Source organism: Salvelinus fontinalis, chromosome 5, assembly GCF_029448725.1.
Source record: "Salvelinus fontinalis isolate EN_2023a chromosome 5, ASM2944872v1, whole genome shotgun sequence".
Lineage (NCBI taxonomy): Eukaryota > Metazoa > Chordata > Actinopteri > Salmoniformes > Salmonidae > Salvelinus > Salvelinus fontinalis.
Genome location: NC_074669.1, coordinates 34,871,056 through 34,895,916, shown reverse-complemented (window position 1 = coordinate 34,895,916; position 24,861 = coordinate 34,871,056). Strand labels below are relative to the sequence as shown.

Here is a 24,861-nt window from a genome sequence, read left to right as displayed (position 1 = left end):
TCTCTGTGCACACGCACACGCACAAACACGTACAGAATGACACGGAGTGTCCTAAACCCCCCCCTCCTGTTCTCTCGCTCTCTTCTCTCCAGACAAACAGAACGACATGGACATGCCGTCGGTGACGCCCAAGGAGAAGGCCGGCCGGGAGAAGAAGAAGAAGCAGCAGCTGATGATGACTCAGATCAGTGGAGTGAAGAAGGTCGCTCACGGACCCTCCCTCTCCAGCTCCTCCATCTCACGTTTCGGGGTCAAGACGGACAAGGAGGACATGCTCTCCAAGGAACTGGAGGATCTGAATAAGTGGGGGTTGAACATCTTTACCGTGTCCGAGTACTCCGAACATAGACCGCTCACCTGTATCATGTACGCCATCTTCCAGGTACGTTATAACTGGCTCCTACACACGCGCACACACACCCACATGCACACATATGCATGCCAGGCGCGCACGAACACACACAATATGTTACAGCTGTACGTTTTGTACCGAAAACAGTACTGACTCATATCCTCGTGTCCCCTGTAGGAGAGAGACCTGCTGAAGACGTTTAAGATCCCGACGGAGACGTTTGTGGCGTACATGATGACCCTGGAGGACCACTACCATGGAGACGTGGCCTACCACAACAGCCTCCACGCGGCAGACGTGGCCCAGTCCACACACATCCTGCTCTCAACCCCTGCCCTCGACGTAAGCCAACGATGCTAGGCTCTTGCTTACGTCGACACATCCCTCGGGGAAAAAAATCAGAGACCCACACCCTACCGTTGCTTCACCAACTCACCCCAATCCCACACCCATCTGAGCTCATTGACCTCCGCCTTAGTGTGCGCTCGCCGTACTCTCGCCCCAACCTACGAGTCCTATTGTAAATCTTCCCCGGGTTTTTAAGTTCAAACTTGAACACCTTCCCGAGCATGCTCCCAAAGTCATCTTCCCTCAACCTCTAGACATAAACCATTCCTTTTCTCCCTCTCTCCTTGCCCCCCCCCCCCCCCCACCCACCTCTCTCTCTCTCCTTCCCGCCACACAATCTGTTCGTTCTCACAGCTCCTTTCCCTCCGTGCTTCTATAAATACAGTGGAACCTCATCCATGACGCAGTCTAACAGCATGACCCAGCCCTCAACGCGTCACAAGCCGCTCTCGTCTTTTTATACACTCACCCCATCCCTCCATCCATCATGTTTATGGTGGCTGAGTGCCTATAGAGAGACAGAAACGAGGTTAACATAAGCTAGCCATCTCGCTAATGTTGGCCCGCACAGTGTTTTCCGCGACGTTGGCTGTTAGCGATAGCGCACACCGAGCCATGGGAATCAATGAGAGTGGGCTGCACTGAGATGAGCTGTTCTCTGTGGCTGTTGTTTTGAGTTTTTCGCTCTCTCTCTTTCACACAGGCGGTCTTCAGCGATCTGGAGATCTTGGCGGCCATCTTTGCTGCAGCCATCCATGATGTCGACCACCCGGGGGTGTCCAACCAGTTCCTGATCAATACCAGTGGGTCTCTCTCCTACACCTGTTACTGCGTACTTCTACTGGGAATAATATATAGATCATGTATAGCTATATCCATATTCATCAATGTAGTGTTGACCAAGTGACTCACTCTCCTTTATCTTCCCCAGACTCTGAGCTGGCCCTGATGTACAACGATGAGTCTGTCTTAGAGAACCACCACCTGGCTGTGGGCTTCAAGCTGCTCCAGGAGGACAACTGTGACATCTTCCAGAACCTGACCAAGAAGCAGAGGCAGAGTCTGAGGAAGATGGTCATCGACATGGTCCTGGCCACTGACATGTCCAAGCACATGAGTCTGTTAGCTGACCTGAAGACCATGGTGGAGACCAAGAAGGTGACCAGCTCTGGGGTCCTGCTGCTGGACAACTACACCGACAGAATACAGGTGGGTTTATCTCCGTCATCGTTGTTCTGTCTGTTTGAGACCCTTCTCCTCTCCCTATTTGTATTGTAATAGCTCTAATTAGTGTCTGGACTTACAGAAACATTAAGGTAGCCTCCCACTGGCCTCCCTAGTGGCACAGTGGTCTAAGGCACTGCATCATAGTGCTAGCTGTGCCACTACAGATCCTGGTTCAAGTCCAGACCCATGGGGCGGCGCATAATTGGCCCAGTGTCGTCCGGGTTAAGGGAGGGTTTGGACAGCAGGGATGTTCTTGTCCCATTGCGCACTAGTGACTTCTGTGGCGGGCCGGGCTCAATGTACACTGAAAAGGTCGGTGTACGATGTTTCCTCCGACACATTGGTGCGGTTGGCTTCCGGGTTAAGGGGGCGTGTCAAGAAGCAGTGCGGCTTGGCTGGGTTGTGTTTCGGAGGATGCACGGTTCTCGACCTTCGCCTCTCCCGAGTCCGTACGAGAGTTGCAGAGATGAGACAAGACTGTAACTACCAATTGGATACCATGAAATTGGGGCGAATTTTTTTTTTTTAAAGATAGCCTCCCACTGGGATGACCTCTGCTTCTTCACTTCATCTTCATCTGCCTCCTCCCTCTCTCCAACCCTGTTCATTGCCTCAATCTTTCTTCGCCTCTCTTTCCCCCCTATCACTCCATATCACTCCCTCCTACTTCTCCCTCTCTAACAGTTCTTCTCTTCATCAGGTTCTGAGGAACATGGTCCACTGTGCAGATCTGAGTAACCCTACCAAGTCTCTGGAGCTCTACCGTCAGTGGACCGACCGCATCATGGATGAGTTCTTTCACCAGGGAGACAGAGAGAGGGAGAGAGGCATGGAGATCAGCCCTATGTGTGACAAACACACCGCTTCAGTAGAGAAAAGCCAGGTATGATATTAGACACAGATACACACACACACACACACACATAGCATTCAAGCATATACACTCACTGACTCCTGACTCACCCCTTTGTCCCCTTTCCTCTCACCAGGTGGGCTTCATAGATTACATTGTCCACCCTCTGTGGGAGACTTGGGCTGACCTGGTTCACCCTGACGCCCAGGACATTCTGGACACTCTGGAGGACAACAGGAACTGGTACCAGAGCATGATCCCCCAGAGCCCCTCTCCTCCTTGGACCACAGAGCAGGGGGATCAGGAGGGAGGCGAAGGGGGTCAGGGGGGAGACAAGTTCCAGTTTGAACTCACCCTGGAGGAAGAGGACTCTGAGGGTACAGAGAAAGATGAACAGAGCCAGGGGGATGAGGAGGAGGAAGAGGATAGTCTGGGGGAGGCGTCTCGGTCTCCGGTAGACTACTCGGACTGTCAGGACCCCGAGGAATCCATGGAGCCCACGTCGTCCATAGAGATCATTACCCACGATGCATCACCCACAGACACATAATGGGCTCTGCTGCACCGCGAAGGTGGTTGGTTTCATGTTTTAAACAGGAGAAATCCTGCAGCTGTGCATTTTAACAAGCCCACGATGGGCTTAGTTTGAGCCCGGATGGGGTGTCAGTTTAACCCCACCCTATCCTTGCACTTGCGTTAGGAGCCGGCGACAGAGGGACAGTTTCAGTGGGGCGGCTACAAAGTTCTCAGGAAAAATGCTGCAAACATTTTGGACCTGACGGAACGGACAGGCCTCGAGGAAATGAAGGACTTGGGCCAATCTGGGAAACGGTTGTTTTTCCATCCAGACTGGCATCTGAAATGTTGACACTACTACTGAGAGAAGTTTTGTACCTTGTGACTTTTTTACGAAAATGGGATGTCAAGAGGTAGCATTTAAACTACTGACTGATGGACGTGTGTTTGTATAGAGCGAGAAAACTGTTTACTTTTTTCCTGTACCATTTGTCAAAACACTTTTCTGTGCCTTTTTTACTATTGTCTTTTTAATCCTTTTTTTAATTTATTGAACACACTTTAGTATGTACGTGATTTTATTTTATTTTTCTAAAGAGTTACCCGAAAGCTCAAGAGCAAAATTCTTTTTATATCTCAGACAAAGAGAACAGTCTTCCTTACTAGTATTGGGCAATAGAAGAAATCAAACTAACTTAGACAAACAATTCTTGGACAAACTCATCAAATACTTAAAACAAGACATCTCATAATAAGATACCATTTCAATCCGAGCACAACATATATGCTTCTCTATGGAAATCATGATTCATGTTACATGTTACATTGTTGCTTCATGTGTCTGACCTCACTGTAGATGAACGGTAGGCAGATAGATCACTATAACTAAAAAAAAAACAATTAGACCCATTTCTCCCCTTTTAACCTGCTTCCCCACATTCTCCTTGAATGAACCCCCCCCCCCCCCCCCCCCCCCGCCCCCCCCCCACTACCCTCATGGCTCAAATCCTGATAATACTCAGACTTCAAGTTAGAAGGATATTTCTAGCTCCATCTCAAGGTATCCTGCCCTTGTGTATTAATCCTATTCGACCAAATGATTCCAGAACCCAACTGGTTCTGATGCTGTAACAAATCAACAAAATACCCCCCCGGCACTGTAGATTTAGGACCCGACCAGATGATGAAAGGTGGCTAGGCGGCTGCCTGTGTAGAAGCCCAGTCACACCTTGGTTAGCTGTGTTATTATTCACATGTTTGTTTTTTTACAAACCCCTGGCTCTGTGAATCTGACCCCTAAAACAATCAGGTCAGCTATTTCTTCCTCCACCAAAAAAGGGAATAACAGAAGGAGGTGCTGCGTCTGCCCATTGACGTCAATCGAAACCATTCTTTTTTTTCTCTTCCCTTCCCGCTAACTGTATCACATTTCCTGGCCGGCCCGGGGAGTTTATCGGGATTTGATCCGTTAGATGTAATCTTTAGAATAGATTTGGCACTTAACAAACTGTAGAGTGTCTGCTGCAAAAACAAAAGCAGCGGAGAAAAATGCTTATTTTGAGAACAAGAGGATGATAACCCCACAGAAGGGTATCTAGAGATTACGTGACAGAGATACCAAACCAAAAAGCCCCCGGACAGTATAATTCACTGTATCTTTGGGTCAGCATTAAAACCATCCACGCCTGAAAATCTGCTAGGTAGATCTTCCCTTATAGGTCTCCATGACTAGTTTTCAGATATCACCAATCCTCCATTGTTCCCTTAGGTTTACTGACATACTCAAAGGTACTTCAACTGCCTTATTGACTATACCCTCACTCCAGCAGACTTACATGGCAATCGTGTGTGTCAATGAGTGTGTGTGTGTGTGTGTGTGTGTGTGTGTGTGTGTGTGTGTGTGTGTGTGTGTGTGTGTGTGTGTGTGTGTGTGTGTGTGTGTGTGTGTGTGTGTGTGTACGAGTGTCAGAAAGTGTGTTTGTGAGAGTGAGTGCGTGTGCGTCCGTCTAGCCTTTGCCATCTGGCCTGACCTGACTCCACACTTCTATTCCTGTTTGTCACTAGAGCTCAAGTTGGTCCTTTGCTGTTTATAACAGTGTATTTATTACTTTCAGCTGTACATAAGAATACTGTTTCAGTCAGTGTAAATCTATTTAAATTTATATGCACTTGCATTACCTGGAAGTGGTGGTGTCTTAACGTGTTCAAGGCTCTGCGTCGGAGTCTTTTTATATCCTGTATTATAATATTGTTTCCTTTTTTATATTATATCCTAAGTAAATATATTCACACAAATGTTTGAGTGCCCTGAGCAACAGCTAAAGAGACATATACACAACCGGTAGGTTGACAACGCATAGGGGATATGTTAAACGACAGAGACCTGGGAAGAGCTAAAATTACAAGCCAGCTGTGGAGAACACAAGCTTTTCTACTGTAGTCTATCACTTGGCTCGGTATCAATATCAGACTCTCTGAGCAGCTTGTAGTAGGCTAGTAACCAGACTCCTCTGTATACAACATTTTGATTGCAGATTGCTGATTTGGGGTTCAGATCTACTGGTTCAACGACAGCAGACAGAAATAACAGAAAGACAGACACACACAGAACCAAGTGTCTTCTTCTTGACACCTCACACTTACTTATATGTAAAGTAGTTCAAGGGGATTATTGGTGGCATGCTACAATATCTCTGAGCACCAGTGTGATGAATCGTTACAAAAATGTGATCTTCTTGTAATTGAGCGTGCTAATGTGAACTAGTTTTATCTGACCAAAACTTGTTAGCAGTTTTGAAATTCAAATTTGTCATCAGTATAACATTGTTAATCTATGTTCAAGCTTTTGGTCTGAGTCGTTTCCAAGTGACTAGCCAGACTTAGCACTATCTGCATGAGAGGTGGGTTTTTTATATGTCTGTTGAATACCTACCTACTGCGTTACAGTCGCAGGCGGACATATTAAATGTTTCACACAATGTATGGTATAATATTGTATATTGTGTTCAAGTATCTGAAAATCTGAAATACTTTTTCTAATTAAAAAACAAAGCATGACATATCTATCTTTGTCCTTATTTCACAGCAGTAGCAGCAGCTCAGTCATCACATTAGATGTGTTTTAACTTGGAGAGACAGGCACATGCTGGCACATGCTGCGACATTTCCTCCTGACAGACAGTCTGGTTCCTTACGTGACATAAGGCCCACAGTGACACACTCGCTGTAGGAAACCAGTCAGGACTTCTCTTCATATTCCATGGTTCAAAGACTTTTTGAGTTTTATTGGTAAAGGTTGCCTCAGGGAGAGGCTGTTTCAGTCCTTGAAAGCAGAAGATCCACATGTGGGTTTACCTAATGAGCCTCAGCCTGTCCTCAAGTAGTGATGTGCACCTCTTGGTTGACCTTATAGACAACACAGGGACATACAGAGCACTAAAGTACACACACACACACACACACACACACACACCCACACACACATTGCAACCTCTCCTGACCTCGCTCTTTGGGTGAATCTTCAAAGAGGATTGTTTTTACAACACATCTCGCTCTCTCATCTCACTCTCCCGTGGCCTTGCCTGCCCCCTTACACTGCACCATGGCCTCAAAGAACACCGACATACTGAGACTGATAACTCAGTCTACCTACGCACATGGATGACAGTGAGACTGATATAAAAGGCCAGATTTCTCTCTTCACACAGAGAGAGAAGACGTTTACAGTGATAACTTATCTATACTCTTAAGGAAAAAAGGTGCTATCGAGAACCTTAAAGGATTCTTCGGCTGTCCCCATAGGAGAACCCTTTCAATAAACCTTTTTTGTTGCTGGTAGAACCCATTTGTTTCCATGTAGAACCATCGCTGTAGAAAGGGTTCTACATGGAAACCAAAAGCGTTATACCTGGAACCAAAAAGGGTTATGCTATGGGGACAGCCAAAAAAACATTTTGAAACCCTTTAAAAAAATTCAATATAATAATAAGTGTAATAACACAAAAAATACCCAGAATGATTCCCAGCAGCATATTGAGATATAAGAGACCATTAGCCTCTCCCCAGTGGCCAGGGGAGAAAATGTGAGATATTTTCAACAAGGAAAGGAAATGATGACGAGGATCAGGCTAAGATTTCTCCACTTCGCTCTGTGTGTGTGTGTGTGTGTGTGTGTGTGTGTGTGTGTGTGTGTGTGTGTGTGTGTGTGTGTGTGTGTGTGTGTGTGTGTGTGTGTGTGTGTGTGTGTGTGTGTGTGTGTGTGTGTGTGTGCGTGCATGCCCTTTTTTAATCCCTTATCAAAAGGAAAAGAAACCAATACTGTAAATACATTTACTCAATAAAATAGTATTTTTCTAATTATCTTTCTTGAAAACGTTTGTATATTGTCTCATACAATAATCTGTCATCATAGTATTTTGTAAGAAAAATTTACCCCACTGCAGCTTCCCAGCGATCCCACTAGGGGTCACGACCCAGACTTTGAATACCACTGATCTAGATGACCTAGGGTATTTTCTAACTGACAATGGCTTGATCTTGTTCTCTCATAAAATAATGACTCTGATGTAACTGATCAAGAGATGAACATATCTAATTCAGTTACTACTACACTTTTTGTAATTTAAGGACACAGAAGTATAGCTATAGTCACCAAGACTTGACTGAAAGAAATAAACGACATATTGCTTCATCCCATTTTTTTTATGGTTCAACAGCAAAATAACTGTCATCACTGACCCTATAAGAAGGAGAGACCTTGATCTTGTTCTCTAAAAGAGATAAAATTAAATTAAAATTACACACTAGCTCCCGCACAATTTGGTGAACTATTTACCCAATAAATGACTTTGGTGTATCTAAATCAAAACTTCAAAGCAGTGATTTCAACAGACACAGGTCGTTCACCAAATAACCATGGAACATACAGTATCTTTACCTCGAACAACTCCTTCAGATCGGTGCTCGTGGCCTTCTCCAGGGCATCGATCTCCTGCCTTTTCACAATGAGCAGCCACCTCTGCTGATTCTCTCCAGCTCCAGGAGGCTGGCCCTGGTCTGGGCCCAATCCTCCTCAGCCTGTTGCTGAGTCTGGTGGTATCCTCTTCCGCATTACCAGAAAGCCAGTTTACAACCATAAAAAAAGTTCATTCTGAGAAAAATAAACTATTCTATTATTTTCTATTCTATAAAATATCCTTATTATTAAGACAAATATTGCCTTCTGGGAATAGCTAGCTCGTGTAATGAGTCACATTTTGATGAGCAGGGGTAAAATGAAAATAAAGTATCTTACCCTCCCCTTCTTTCAGATGGCTATGAACCAAAAACAAACAGTAACAGATATTTCTCTCTGTGGGGCACTTTCTGGCAAGCTCAAAAAGTGTGTGGATGATGAGTGCAGAAAAGTACTTAGCCTCATTTTTTACAGTGTGTGTGTGTGTGTGCGGCGCACTTGCGAGTGTGTGTGTGTGTGTGTGATCCGTGGGGCCTCTGACGTCAATGCAGCCGTAAGAGGCCCAAATGAAACCTGGTCGTCATAATGGATCATGTGCAAAATCATAAACAGGTGGGGAGAGAGAGACACCTCAGCTGAAGTGTCAGGGGGTCGCTCGCCTCAAGCAGCAGGGAAGGAGGTAACCTTTGCCCCGCCATTTCACTCTATCCCCTTCTTCCTCCACTCTCAGGGCTCGATTTTCGGCTGGTGTTAAGGCGGCGCTAGTATCAAACACAAGTTAGTTTGCAATTTCATCATGTAAAAACTGGCACACTGGCATTTTCTAGCCCTAACGCCAGGTTCGGCAAGTTACCTGTTTTATATCAGCTCGCTTGCGCTCCGATGGGTGGGTAGGAAATATTTGAGGTGTGTCCTTAAAAACATGATCCAAAGTCATAACCGCAGGAAGTAGTTTGGGGGACATGCTGCGGACTAGTACAGGACTATTAAAGGCCCAGGGCACTACTTTTGTGAGATAATTTGTTTTCTTCTAAAAAATACACTACATGACCAAAAGTATGTGGGCACCTGCTCATCGAACATCTCACTCCAAAATCATGGCCATTAATATGGAGTTGGTCCCCCCTTTGCTGCTATAACAGCGTCCACTCTTCTGGGAAGGATTTCCACTAGATGTTGGAACATTGTGCAGGGACTTGCTTCCATTCAGTCACAAGAGCATTAGTGAGGTCGGGCACTGATGTTGGGCGATTAGGTCTGGCTCGCAGTCGGCATTCCAATTCATCCTAAAGGTGTTCGATGGGGTTGAGGTCAGGGTTCTGTGCAGGCCAGTCAAGTTCTTCCACACCGATCTTGACAAACCATTTCTGTATGGAACTTGATTTGTGCATGGGGGCATTGTCATGCTGAAACAGGAAAAATCCTTCCCCAAACTGTTGCCACAAATTTGGAAGCACAGAATCATCTAGAATGCCAGTGTATGCTGTAGCGTTTGGATGTCCCATCACTGAAACTAAGGGGCCTAGCCCGAACCATGAAAAACAGCCCAGACGAATATTCCTCTGTCGTGGAAATTCATCACCATGTCATGGAAATTACCACCAGGTACACTCAAAGTCAAACTTAAATGAATCATCCTTTATTATCAGTGCGGTGGAGAGGTCCCAACCAACTCAATACACCATAGTACACATGTCAATCAGGAGCTCTGCTGGGGCAGTCCCAGCAGTTGTCTTATGTACGGCTATACACAGACAAGTTATATTTGCATGATTTAGCATCATTAATTAATCATTAGCATTTTGTTTCATTGATGTGACTGACCAATACCTCATGATGCTTCTTCTCTCTAAGCTGAGACCTTGAAACTGAGATATCTTTCATTATCAAAACAAAGGTCTGGGCATACTGCCAAATTGCAGCTACTGATAGTGAGGATTCATTCTGTCAGTCACTTGCATGAACACAGAAAACGGTTATTAGAAAAGCACATGAATAGAACACAGAAATTAGTGATTAGAAAAGCACAAACATGAAACATTTCCAGCACAACTCCTCCACCAAACTTTGGCACTATGCATTCGGGCAGGTAGCGTTCTCCTGGCATCCGCCAAATCCAGATTAGTCTGTCGGACTGCCAGATGGTGAAGTGTGATTCATCACTCCAGAAAATGTGTTCCCCTGCTCCAGAGTCCAATGGCAGCAAGCTTTACACCACTCCAGCCAACGCTTGACATTGGCCATGGTGATCTTAGGCTTGTGTGCGGCTGCTCGGTCATGGAAACCCATTTCATGAAGCTGCCGATTTACAGTTCTTGTGCTGACGTTGCTTCCAGAGGCAATTTGGAACGTGGTAGTGAGTGTTGCAACTGAGGACAGATGATTTTTATACGGTACGAGCTTCAGCACTTGGCATTCCTGTTCTGTGAGCTTGTGTGGCCTACCACTTCGGGGCTGGGCCGTTGTTGCTCCTAGACGTTTCCACTTCACAATAATAGCACTTACAGTGGACCAGGGCAGCTCTAGCAGGGCAGAAATTTGACAAACTGACTTGTTGGAGAGGTGGCATCCTATGACAGTTGAAAGTCACTGAGCTCTTCAGTAAGGCCATTCTAATGCCAATATTTGTCTATGGAGATCGCATGGGTATGTGCTCGATTTTATACATCTATCAGCAACGGGTGTGGCTGAAATAGCCAATTCCACTGATTTGAAGAGGTGTCCACATGCTTTTGTATATATAGTGTATATATATTATTCTATTATATATATTTATGTATTTTTCAGGTGGTGCTGCAGCACCCTCAGCACTTCTACTTCCTGCGGCTATGTCCAAAGTGTTAATTTAGCAGTAATGCAGTTGGTTATCTCATGAATTCTGACATTGGAAATGCAGCCTATCCAGCCGTAACGCACATTGCCCATATGCGCATGGAACAAGAGTAGCCCAATGTGCTTTTGTTGCCTGTATACTTCAAATTTAGAAACACTAAAAAAAACAAATGTTTTTCACATTTCGCTATATTTGATTAAAAACCAAACATCGACTCCCCACCTCTCAATTAAGGCATTTTCTTGTCTGCCCAATGCAAACGCAAAGTAGTCCAAATTGGTCAATAAAGGGTTTGGCTCCTGAGTACACTTGGGAACAAATCTGAATCAACAAATATAAATCTAAAGTTTGAGAGGAGTAAAACTGTGAACTGACATTCACTTTTCATCTATTCATTGTAGGCAGGCCCACATTATTTTAGCCATGCAGGTCTCTTTTTGAATAAAACCTCCTCCATGATGTAGGCTACATGTCCATGCCCATCATGAAACCTTTGGTGAATGCCGGTGAACCTCGTATTTAGAAGTGATCCGTAACCTGTAAAAATGGCTTGTTTTCCGTTTCGTACGTTCAAAGCCCAAGCCCTCCCTTAGGCCTACTGTAACGAAGGCTGGTTCAACAGCAATGCGTGCCTTTTTTTAATTATGGAGGTTTTATGATATCATTACATTTTACATGTATTTATTGTTGATGTCGTTTAAAAACCCAAAGATTGCTTGGGTTTCATACATTTTTATGACAACAAAACTTCTTCGAATGATCCACCTTCCTGGCGTTATTGTTTCAAGCATGAACCATGTCGTGCGATTACGTTCATAAAACACAGGCCCATTTGGGAGCAGTACAACGGTGAGTGGACATTCTCCCTTTCTCTTTAATATTGGATCTTTGTCCAGTTCCTGTGAAACATTTGGATGTGTGCAAAACCCTCCGTAGTCTGCGTTGTTTTAACATTACATGCCCACGGGGAGAAATGATGGTGCCTGTAAGTGTGAAATAGCTTTAATTAAGCCTCAAAAGTATCACTTTTTTGGATGACCTGGGTCCCATTATGCCTGGCAAAATGCAAACAATGCATCGCACAGCAAGAACATCATCCCAACGGTCAAGTATGGTGGTGGTAGTGTGATGGTTTGGGGATGCTTTGTTGCCCCAGGACCTGGATGACTTGCCTTAATTAATTTGGTTGCTGTCATTGCAGGTGAAGGTGGCACAGCCAGTTATTGAGTGTAAGGGGGGAATTGTTTTTTCACACAGGGGAATTGAGTGTTACACAACTTAAATTAAATAAATACAATAAGTATATATTTTTTTATATTTGTAAATTCAGGTTCCCTTTATCTAATATTAGGTTTTGGTTGAAGATTCTTTTAACATTCAGTATCAAAAATACACAAAAACAGAGAAAATCAGAAAGGGGGAAAATACTTTTTCACGACACTGTATGTTTTTTTTTATTTTTTTTTATTTCACCTTTATTTAACCAGGTAGGCAAGTTGAGAACAAGTTCTCATTTGCAACTGCGACCTGGCCAAGATAAAGCATAGCAGTGTGAACAGACAACAACACAGAGTTACACATGGAGTAAACAATAAACAAGTCAATAACATGGTAGAAAAAAAGAGAATCTATATACAATGTGTGCAAAAGGCATGAGGAGGTAGGCAATAAATCGAATAATTACAATTTAGCAGATTAACACTGGAGTGATAAATCATCAGATGATCATGTGCAAGTAGAGATACAGGTGTGCAAAAGAGCAGAAAAGTAAATAAATAAAAGCAGTATGGGGGGTGAGGTAGGTAAATTGGGTGGGCTATATACCGATGGACTATGTACAGCTGCAGCGATCGGTTAGCTGCTCGGATAGCAGATGTTTAAAGTTGTTGAGGGAGATAAAAGTCTCCAACTTCAGAGATTTTTGCAATTCGTTCCAGTCGCAGGCAGCAGAGAACTGGAAGGAAAGGCGTCCAAATTAGGTTTTGGCTTTAGGGATGATCAGTGAGATACACCTGCTGGAGCGCGTGCTACGGGTGGGTGTAGCCATCGTGACCAGTGAACTGAGATAAGGCGGCACTTTACCTAGCATAGCCTTGTAGATGACCTGGAGCCAGTTGGTCTGACGATGAACATGTAGCGAGGGCCAGCTGACTAGGGCATACACGTCGCAGTGGTGGGTCGTATAAGGTGCTTTAGTAACAAAACGGATGGCACTGTGATAAACTGCATCCAGTTTGCTGAGTAGAGTATTGGAAGCTATTTTGTAGATGACATCGCCGAAGTCGAGGATCGGTAGGATAGTCAGTTTCACTAGGGTAAGTTTGGCGGCGTGAGTGAAGGAGGCTTTGTTGCAAAATAGAAAGCTGACTCTAGATTTGATTTTGGATTGGAGATGTTTGATATGAGTCTGGAAGGAGAGTTTGCAGTCTAGCCAGACACCTAGGTACTTATAGATGTCCACATATTCTAGGCCGGAACCGTCCAGGGTGGTGATTCTAGTCGGGCGTGCGGGTGCAGGCAGCGAACGTTTGAAAAGCATGCATTTGGTTTTACTAGCGTTTAAGAGCAGTTGGAGGCCACGGAAGGAGTGTTGTATCGTATTGAAGCTCGTTTGGAGGTTAGATAGCACAATGTCCAAGGAAGGGCCAGAAGTATACAGAATGGTGTCGTCTGCGTAGAGGTGGATCAGGGAATCGCCCGCAGCAAGAGCAACATCATTGATATATACAGAGAAAAGGGTCGGCCCGAGAATTGAACCCTGAGGTACCCCCATAGAGACTGCCAGAGGACCGGACAGCATGCCCTCCGATTTGACACACTGAGCTCTGTCTGCAAAGTAGTTGGTGAACCAGGCAAGGCAGTCATTAGAAAAACCGAGGCTACTGAGTCTGCCGATAAGAATATGGTGATTGACAGTCGAAAGCCTTGGCCAGGTCGATGAAGACGGCTGCACAGTACTGTCTTTTATCGATGGCGGTTATGACATCGTTTAGTACCTTGAGCGTGGCTGAGGTGCACCCGTGACCGGCTCGGAAACCGGATTGCACAGTGGAGAAGGTACAGTGGGATTCGAGATGGTCAGTGATCTGTTTGTTGACTTGGCTTCGAAGACCTTAGATAGGCAGGGCAGGATGGATATAGGTCTGTAACAGTTTGGGTCCAGGGTGTCTCCCCCTTTGAAGAGGGGGATGACCGCGGCAGCTTTCCAATCCTTGGGGATCTCAGATGATACGAAGGAGAGGATGAACAGGCTGGTAATAGGGGGTGCGACAATGGCGGCGGACAGTTTCAGAAATAGGGGGTCCAGATTGTCAAGCCCAGCTGATTTGTATGGGTCCAGGTTTTGCAGCTCTTTCAGAACATCTGCTATCTGGATTTGGGTAAAAGATAAGCTGGGGAGGCTTGGGCGAGTAGCAGCGGGGGGGGGGCTGCTGGCCAAGGTTGGAGTCGCCAGGAGGAAGGCATGGCCAGCCGTTGAGAAATGCTTGTTGAAGTTTTCGATTATCCCGAATTTATCGGTGGTGACCGTGTTACCTAGCCTCAGTGCAGTGGGCAGCTGGGAGGAGGTGCTCTTGTTCTCCGTGTCTCAGGGTGGAGGGAGACCCTGAGGGTCCTGGGGTCTAGGATGCCTCCCAAATGGTACCCTATCCCAGACGAGCCTTTGACAAAAGTAGTGCACTAAATAGGGGATAGGGTGACATTTGGGACACAGCACTAGTTTCTTCCTGCCTTCTCCTACCAACCTACCAACCTACCAACCTCCAGCCGCCAACAGAAGACTGGAGGAAAGCACTCAGAGTATCTGTGACTGTGAACAGACTTTCAAATGGTGACAATGGCCTGAGATCGAGCAAGGTCTGCCATAAAAGTTGATTATGAGATCAGTAAGATATGTTACATCAGAGACACTTTACTTGCCTGCTATATAAATAATGTCTGCTATAAGATACAGGGTCCTGCTGTACATGTGATGTAATAAATGTATAAATATACAGTATAGGCTACAGCAGAGCCGTATAGACACATGTACTGTATATCAATAGCTCTGGGCTACAGAAGAAAAAAATCTATTTGAATCCTATTTCTCCAGTGAATGCCCCTATGCTGTTTGTGAGTGGTGGCCTGCCCTGAGCCCTGGCTTGAATGGCCTAAGGCAGTGAGACTGTCTCCAGCCCTGGCCTGTGTGATGTGATGGAAGAGCCATATGTGTGTCTGGGATGTGAGCGCTAGCTGAGTCATGTCTGAGTGCTGTGGCTGTGGTATTCAGTGACCGTAAAGAAACCTCTCTCGGGCTCCCAGGAGGAGTGGAGAAGGATGCCCGGCCAGACAAAGCTACCCACTGGACATAGACGCCAATTCAACGTCTATTCCACATTGGAAACAACGTTGATTCAACCAGTATGTGTCAAGTGGTTGCAGCCAATAGGAACACAGCCATGGCTGGACCAAACCAGACTATCTACAGTACAGGCCAAAGAATAACTGCACAGTGTGTCTGGAACTAGCCTACCTTGGTCCCAGATCTGTTTCTGCGGTCTTGCCAGCTCCATTGCTGTCATTGACGTATTGGCAAGACAGCACAATGATATCTGTGACCAGGCTAGAACTAGCCTGCTTTCAACCAGGAATGAATCCCTCAACGCTCTCTCCCTCAACACACTCTCTTTCTCTCTCTCTCTCTCTCTCGTCCATTACAGTTACATTACTCATTGTCTCTTTCGTCTCGCGTGCTATGAGTAGCATGATCAGCAGACCCCAGAAAGCAACAGCATTCAAACCCAATCACCCAGAGCTGTGAAACGCTCCAGTCTAGCGCTTCCCTGGCCTGCTCTGGCTCACTCCACTGAATTAACAGCCCCTTTCTTGGGCTTGGCGAACCGAACAGACATAAACAACCACTTGTTTCCCTTGATTACTCGTTGTAGGGAAAAGTGTGTGGGGGGGGGGGGGGGATCCAAATTCTGGGAATGGGGACAAGGGGGTACTGAGGGAGTTTTTTCATCTTCATAGCGTGACCAATTTGATGGTCATTCCTTTCTTCTTCTTTTTTTCTCCCTTCGTGTGTTGAGGTCATTGGATGGATTGATTGTTTTACTACAGACTTCAGAAATCATTGCCTGGTGTCACGCACCCCTCCGAAATAAAACAGGTCTCAGACACAGAGGGAGCATTCTTCTGCCTCAGTGAGGGGGCTCTCTCACACACACACACCCACCCCTCTCCCAAAGTCCCACTCTCTCTGGAGTTATAAGTAGAGCCCTTCACAGAGCTCTATATTTGAGCGTGCGAACTAGGGTAGAGCGATATCCAGATTTTCATATCGTCATACTGTCCTTCTCTCATCCCGGGATTACCGGCTTAGTACACAAAGGGTGGCAAAAAAACGCTAAAAAAGCTTAGCACAAGTAATAGTGATTTCTATGGAAGCTGCTAGCTAAATATGCTAACGAGCGCAGACGAAAATAAACTAATTGAAAAGACAGGCAATCCGGCTCATAAAGTTATACATAAACTCAGCAACAACAAAAAAACGTCCTCTCACTGTCAACTGCGTTTATTTTCAGCAAACTTAACATGTGTAAATATTTGTATGAACATAACAAGATTCAACAACTGAGACATAAACTGAACAAGTTCCACAGACATGTGACTTACAGAAATTGAATAATGTGTCCCTGACCAACGGGGGGGGGTCAAAATCAAAAGTAACAGTCAGTATCTGGGGTGGACACCAGCTGCATTAAGTACTGCAGTGCATCTCCTCCTCATGGACTGCACCAGATTTGCCAGTTCTTGCTGTGAGATGTTACCCCAGAGTGCAGGCCTCGGTGTAACGCTCATTCCTTCGACGATAAACGCGAATCCGACCATCACCCCTGGTGAGACAAAACCGTGACTCATCAGTGAAGAGCACTTTTTGCCAGTCCTGTCTGGTCCAGCGACGGTGGGTTTGTGCCCATAGGCGACGTTGTTGCCAGTGATGTCTGGTGAGGACATGCCTTACAACAGGCCTACAAGACCTCAGTCCAGCCTCTCTCAGCCTATTGCGGACAGTCTGAGCACTGATGGAGAGATTGTGAGTTCCGGGTGTAACTCAGGCAGTTGTTGTTGCCATCCTGTACCTGTCCCGCAGGTGTGATGTTCGGATGTACCGATCCTGTGCAGGTGTTGTTACACGTGGTCTGCCACTGCGAGGACAATCAGCTGTCCGTCTTGTCTCCCTGTAGCGCTGTCTTAGGCGTCTCACAGTACGGACATTGCAATTTATTGCCCTGGCCATATCTGCAGTCCTCATGCCTCCTTGCAGTATGCCTAAGGCACATTCATGAAGAGGAGCAGGGACCCTGGCATCTTTATTTTGGTGTTTTTCAGAGTCAGTAGAAATGCCTCTTTAGTGTCCCAAGTTTTCATAACTGTGACCTTAATTGCCTACCGTCTGTAAGCTGTTAGTGTCTTAACGACCGTTCCACAGGTGCATGTTCATTAATTGTTTATGGTTCATTGAACAAGCGTGGGAAACAGTGTTTAAACCCTTTACAATGAAGATCTGTAACGTTATTTGGATTTTTACGAATTATTTTGAAAGACCGCGTCCTGAAAAAGGGACGTTTCTTTTTTTCCTGAGTTTATATAGGTACCGAATGTAATTTTTGATGAGTTTGGACATTTACAAGCGAATGTGAATGAGAGACAGTGCAAATTAACAAAGTTTTGACTCATGCTTTTCTGAAGGAAAAACAGTACTGGCTCTGGAGCAGCATGTGTACACGCTGTGTCTGTGTGAAGTCTGGAGTAGGTAGGGCAACATCCTGCCTGCTCTGCTTGGAGAAGTGGGGGGAAGGAGCAGATGGGCTAGAACAGAGAAGCGGGAAAAAAACGCAAGAAAATCAAGCAGTGGTAGTGGACAGATATCCAAAGGGCTTTGACTTCTCAAACACGGCAGAAAGCAAATGCCCCGTCACCTAATTACGGTTTTACTCAATCGCTTTGGCTCATTTTTTGAAACAATCTTAACATTCTCTAAACTCTAAGTGCAATTGTGACAACTGTTTTATGGGACACCACAACTCTATTGCATGTCGGCAAAATGTAGTAACTCACCCAAAACATTTAATTCATGCTTCAAAACCGAGTTATTGTGTCAGTGAATTGGCCAATGCCACCGAAATGAAAAGTTTTTGTCATCGTGTGAGCCGTATTAGTCAAAATGTTTAGATGTGTATCACACCAAGCTTTTTAGATACCGATTTCAACAGTAGGTAAAAGTTTACTTGGAAAAGTCAATACTGTACAATACTGTAGTACAGTAAATTTTTGTAGCAATGAGTTACATGTAAAAAGAAAATTCACATTTGCATGTCCATTTTTACATATTTCTTACATGTAAAGTCATATAGAGAACAGAAAATTTGCCACAAAATGACATCCATGCGACAAAAAAAAAAAAGAAAAACCCACAACAATGAGAAAACCTGCGGTAGTTCTGTAAAAAAACTAATTGTACCTCCTCACAGTACGTAACACTACAAGTTCCCATCTTCTTGGTGGACATCCTGTCACTCTTGTTGGTCTGGCCAGAGATTTGCGTCAACATCACATCTGATGTAAAGAACGAGTACATGTTGACCTGTTGCCCCTACGGAATGTTTGCACAATTGATGACACTGTGGACCTGTTTACATTAGGCTGTACTCGCCGACCAGCCTCTTCCATTGTAAGAACCTGGTTTATGACATGGTCCACAATTGTGGCTCTGATTTCATCAGGGACTGATTTTTTGCCTTCTACCTCTTCCTCTATTAGGTCTTCCCCTAACACCACGCCTTCTTACACATCTTCTTATTTGTCTTCCGCGAGCATGTAGCTGCTGTTCAGGGTTGTGATGTTCCGCCATGTTCAAAAATGGTAGTGATTGTGCTGTGGGCAAGCTCCATATATATGATTCCAAACTTGATTGTTTGATTGGTATGATTGTGATTCCTATTTCATTACTGTGCCACCTGGCAGGTAATTTGCCAATTTAGCAGACATCACAAACATTCCGTGTCATAGATATTTATGGAATATAAATGTGGGACTGACAGATTTTGATAATTGAATGGATCATTTTGGATGTGATGGCTCACACGATGAAAGAATGTTTAGAAGTTGTGAAGAGTGTGACAATTTAATTGAGAATCAACTCATCAGTTTTGATCAGCAAGCCAGGTGCATGTAGTTATTGTGCAAATTGTAGACAAATTGTTCCTACTCTTGTGCACACATGTGCCAAAACACGTGCAATTTGCTTGAATGAATAAGACATTTAAATCTGGTGTGAACAAGAAACTAATTGTTCAGAGATTTGAACTTATTGTTTTGAAAAAAAAATTCTCATTCGAGAATTGAGCAAAAGCGATTGAGAAAAACTGTTATTCAGCCACTTGCTTAGATAACTAATTAAAATTAGGGGTCTTGTTAACGGAATATTCAGCATTTTTCACCCAGGAAAAAATAGAAAAACACATACGAAATATATTGCTGCATTTTGTAAACGCAGAAATAAAAAAATATCTTTTTGCAAATTCTGCTCGGCATCAGACTAATTTTGTGCTTCAGTCAGTAGCGGTGTGTGGGTAAAATCCCAGAGGAAGCCAAGCCAATCAAAAAGCCATATTACAACCTGTGTTGTGATATTTGCATTGTTTGCTCTATAAGTCATTAGTTTATTATCCACTGTGCTATAAAATAACACATGTTTGTTTGATCACAAAACCGGAAGAGCAACATCTGTCCGGTGAAGTCCACAAAGCAAATATTACAAGTAACAAAGTTACATGACCTGCAGCATGGTCAAGCAAGTTAATGTTTTCGACAGTTTACTAAACTGATTTAGAACCACAGAGTTGCCACAAGTCAGCACAAAGACAACAGGAGCACTGTCTTCGCTATTCCAGCACACACACACACACATATATATATATATATATATATATATATATATATTATTAGCCACTGTGATATATATATATATATATATATATATATATATATATATAGAAAGCTAATTTAAAGATACCAAAACCAATTTAGTCCAATCAATGTTACTAAATATCATGTGTCTGTCCATGGTACTTATTTCTGTCTGTGTGTGTCTGTGTGCGTGCGTGAGCGCTTGTGCGCAAGAAGAAAAAAAATAAAGAACTCACCCTACTTGTAAACTAGTTGAACACCAATGCCATCCTCCTCTCTTTCATGTTGGCAAAACAATCTACAGCTCTGTCAAACGGTACACTTTTAGTTTTTGTTTTCATAGGCTACCTAGCTAAAATGATTGCTAGCCGAACTTCCTTACATGGTCAAAAATGAACCAGCTAAGTTAGCCAGCTAGTTAACATGAGCCTACTAGGCTACGTATTGCAGTTCAATTATCTCAGGCCAGTGGCACAATATATTAATTTATGGTTAGCTCAGAATCGCCGTCATAATCATTGTCCTGGACAGAGAATTAAGTCAAAACCACAAATACAAATCCACATCTCCATCCATGACTTATGAAAGGGACGATTTAGCAAGCTAGCAACTGCAGGACATCAACACAAGCAGACCAGAAACAGACGCGTTTGTCTGACAATGATGACGTTTTGCTTAGGATGTGATTTGATTGGTGTGAAGCAAAATCCAGACTGTCCTCCATCCGGGACCTTTTTGCTGCGCCAGGACAACCCACAGTTGAGCTCAACTCAACGCTGATTGGCTAATTATTATTATTTTTTTATTTTTTTATCAAGGGAGGCCAAATGCTTGCTGGCATCAATCAATCAAACGCTACAGCGACAAGATGTCATACTCTTTTGTTCCAGACAGCATCAGATACATTCGTATCGGTTTGTTACACATACTGAAACAGAGGGGCGCTGTTTCCCTCGCTCTGATGATTTCGCCGGTGAGATTTTGCCACTTGTGAATTGACAAAATTATGAAAACACGTTGTTTTATTGGTAAAATATTTGAAGAAGCCTGGCCTCCCTTGGCATCCCTGAATACACACCACTGGCTTTGGTTGCACTTGTTCACTCTGATGAGAATTCACAAAAGGCCATTCTATCAGCAGACAGTGCTCTGAATGGTGCTGTTTTTCTCCTATTCTTTTCTTGGTGTAGCCAGCCTATTTTTCTCTGGTAAAATGCAAGATTAACTTTAAGCAAAACATCAGGAGATGTAGCTGGCTACATTGTTTCTATGATAAACATTAGATATAGGATGGCCATACATAGTTTTTCCAAAAAAGACCTTGCCTTTTCAAAGACCTTGCCTTTTCATTGTCAGCTCATTTACTTGTGTGGCTTCCAGCCAAATAGTGTTGCACTTCGGTTGTCATCTGATGAAAATGAAGCTATTTTCTAACAAATGTGTTGCACTAATGTATTTTCTGGGAAGGACAACTATAGTTGCATGTCCCTGATCCATCTATTGAAGCAAAAAAAAACACTTGACTTTCAATATAAAACACGACCCTTATCAATACACAGCTGGACTCATCTGCTCCCGCGTTCCCCTGTTGTGCCATTTACAAACAAACCCGTGACTAGTTTAACTATTCTGGGGAACTACGGTAAGCTTCATAATGTAAAATAATGTGACAGGTGAAATGAAGAACGCAGTCTGCTTTATCTCCTAACATATTACACGAGTTGACTGCAGGTGTTTACTTGAAAAGTAGCTACAAATATTCAAATCTAAAGAAATAGTGTCCATGGTACTGACAGTATTGAAAAATCATCCTGTGGCTATTTCCAAATACCCCGGTATACACGGTATACCGCCCAAGCCAAGTGTGAACACACACACACACACACACACACACACACACACACACACACACACACACACACACACACACACACACACACACACACACACACACACACACACACACACACACACCCCTCTGCAGAGCATCTGTTGCTGCTGTTGTGTTAAGATTAAGTTATGTTTGATTTTTCAGTGTCTGGTTGGCTCCTTTTCTGTGAATGACGCACAGCACAGTGCTACAGAATAACACTGAATAACTGTAACACTACCCCTCAAATCCTCCACTTCCTAAGCATCTGCTGTTTAGGGTGGGGGATTGGGGACTGGGTCTATACCCCAGGCAGTTGAGTTCTCCTGTGAAATAAAAACAGATAGTGAGCATATCCACAGAGAGTGTGAGGAACTGGGGGAGTACAGCTCAGTGGAGCTGTCAGAAGACAGACGGGAGAAAACAGGAGAAAGCAAGGGGAGGCAGGAGAAAGCAAGGGGAGATAGGGGCAGGAGAAAGCAGCGGGACAGAGGGAGGCACAAAAAAGCAAGGGGAATGGGGAAGGCAGGAAAAAGAAGGGGGAATGGGAGAGGCAGGAGAAAGCAGGGGGATACACTGAGAACAGAGAGTGAGGAGAGGAGGCAACATTAGCACAAACCAAACTTTAGCCTCACTCTCGCCGTCTTTCCCTCTCACTGCAGTGTTTCTGTTCTGAAGCAAGGAGAAGGGTGTATACTAGCTAAACACTGGAACTTTCCCTCTGCAGCAGAGATTACATCTATAGACGTGCTCAGAAGATACAGTTGAAGTCAGAAGTTTACATACACTTAGGTTGGAGACATTAAAACTTGTTTTTCACTCCACATATTTCTTGTTCAAAACAATAGTTTTGGCAAGTCGGTTAAGACATCTACTTTGTGCATGACACAAGTCATTTTTCCAACAATTGTTTACAGACAGATTATTTCACTTATAATTCCCTGTTTCACAATTCCAGTTGGTCAGAAGTTAACATACACTAAGTTGACTGTGCCTTTAAACAGCTTGGAACATTTCAGAAAAATATGTCATGGCTTTAGAAGCTTCTGATAGGCTAATTGACATCATTTGAGTCAATTGGAGGTGTACCTGTGGATGTATTTCAAGGCCTACCTTCAAACTTAGTGCCTCTTTGCTTGACATCATGGGAAAATCAAAAGAAATCAGCTAAGACCTCAGAAAAAAAATTGTGGACCTCCACAATTCTGATTCATCCTTAGGAGCAATTTAAAAACGCCTGAAGGTACCACGTTCATCTGTACAAACAATAGTACACAAGTATAAACACCATGGGACCATGCAGCCGTCATACAGCTCAGGAAGGAGACGCGTTCTGTCTCCTAGAGATGAATGTACTTAGATGCGAAAAGTGCAAATCAATCCCAGAACAACAGCAAAGGACCTTGTGAAGATGCTGGAGGAAACAGGTACAAAAGTATCTATATCCACAGTAAAACGAGACCTATATCGACATAACCTGTAAGGCTGCTCAGCAAGGAAGAAGCCACTGCTCCAAAACCGCCATAAAAAAGCCAGACTACAGTTTGCAACTGCACATGGGTACAAAGATAGTACTTTTTGAAAAAATGTCCTCTGGTCTGATGAAACAAAAATATAACTGTTTGGCCATAACGATCATCGTTATGTTTGGAGGAAAAAGGCGGAGGCTTGCACGCCGCAGAACATCATCCCAACCGCAAAGCATCATGTTGTGGGGGTGCTTTGCTGCAGGAGGGACTGATGCACTTCCCAAAATAGATAGCATCATGAAGGAGGAAAATTATGTGGATATATTGAAGCAACATATCAAGACATCAGTCAGGAAGTTAAAGTTTGGTCGCAAATGGGTCTTCCAAATGGACAATGACCCCAAGCATACTTCCAAAGTTGTGGCAAAATGTCTTAAGGACAACAAAGTCAAGGTATTGGAGTGGTCATCACAAAGCCCTGACCTCAATCCCATAGAAAAGTTGTGGGCAAAACTGAAAAAGCATGTGCGAGCAAGGAGGCCTACAAACCTGACTCAATTACACCAGCCCTGTCAGGAGGAACGGGCCAAAATTCACCCAACTTATTGTGGGAAGCTTGTGGAAGGCTAACCGAAACGTTTGACCCAAGTTAAACAATTTAAAGGCAATGCTACCAAATACTAATTAAGTGTATGTCAACTTCTGACCCACTGGGAATGTGATGAAAGAAATAAAAGCTGAAATAAATAATTCTCTCTACTATTATTCTGACATTTCACATTCTTAAAATAAAGTGGTGATCCTAACTGACCTAAGACAGGGACTTTTTACTAGGATTAAATGTCAGGAATTTTGAAAAACTGAGTTTACATGTATTTTGCTAAGGTGTATGTAAACTTCCGACTTCAACTGTAACTGCTGTGTGACCAACAGGATCTGCTCATATCAACTGATCAGTGGAGGCTACTGAGGGGAGGACGGCTCATAATCATGGCTTCAATGGAATGGTATCAACCACATGTTTGATACCATGCCATTGACTCCATTCCAGACATTATAATGAGCCGTCCTCCCCTCAGCAGCCTCCATTGCAACTGATGTCTCATCTCCTCCTCGCCAGTCGATAGGTGTGTGTGAGAGAGAGAGTGAGAGAGAGAGAGAGAGAGAGTACAAAATGTTGGGTTCAATGTGTACTGTATCATAGCTTTGCCTAGGCCCTGTCATGGCAGAGGTGTTGGCATGACAACAGCACCAGAGGCAGGCTGGACCATTACGTTTAGTCAGTTTTATGCATTATAATACTCATAGTATCTTTGCAATGTGGCGTGCATATGAACTCAAGATAGTGCATTTTGATTGTTACAGAGCAGACATCATGCCCTGTTTATACAAACATAAAACAATAGGGGTCTAGCCCCTCTTGAGGTTATTGAGAGACCAGCCTGGGAAGTGAGAGAAGGGAAGAAGTACATTTGAGCAGCAGAAAG

General features: G+C 44.1%; 1 protein-coding gene across 4 annotated transcripts in view; it reads left to right on the top strand.

Moving 5' to 3' along the window:
• Positions 1–4,266, top strand: part of LOC129855515 (cAMP-specific 3',5'-cyclic phosphodiesterase 4B-like) — a 303,941-nt gene extending 299,675 nt beyond the window's left edge. For all 4 annotated transcript variants that reach the window (XM_055923263.1, XM_055923264.1, XM_055923265.1 and 1 more), the window contains 6 exons: positions 93–382; positions 530–694; positions 1,404–1,503; positions 1,632–1,909; positions 2,628–2,810; positions 2,917–4,266. In XM_055923263.1, coding sequence (XP_055779238.1) covers positions 93–382; positions 530–694; positions 1,404–1,503; positions 1,632–1,909; positions 2,628–2,810; positions 2,917–3,330 — 1,430 coding nt within the window. In that variant the 3' untranslated portion in view covers positions 3,331–4,266. The remainder of the gene's footprint in view (positions 1–92; positions 383–529; positions 695–1,403; positions 1,504–1,631; positions 1,910–2,627; positions 2,811–2,916) is intronic.
• Positions 4,267–24,861: the final 20,595 nt, after the last annotated feature.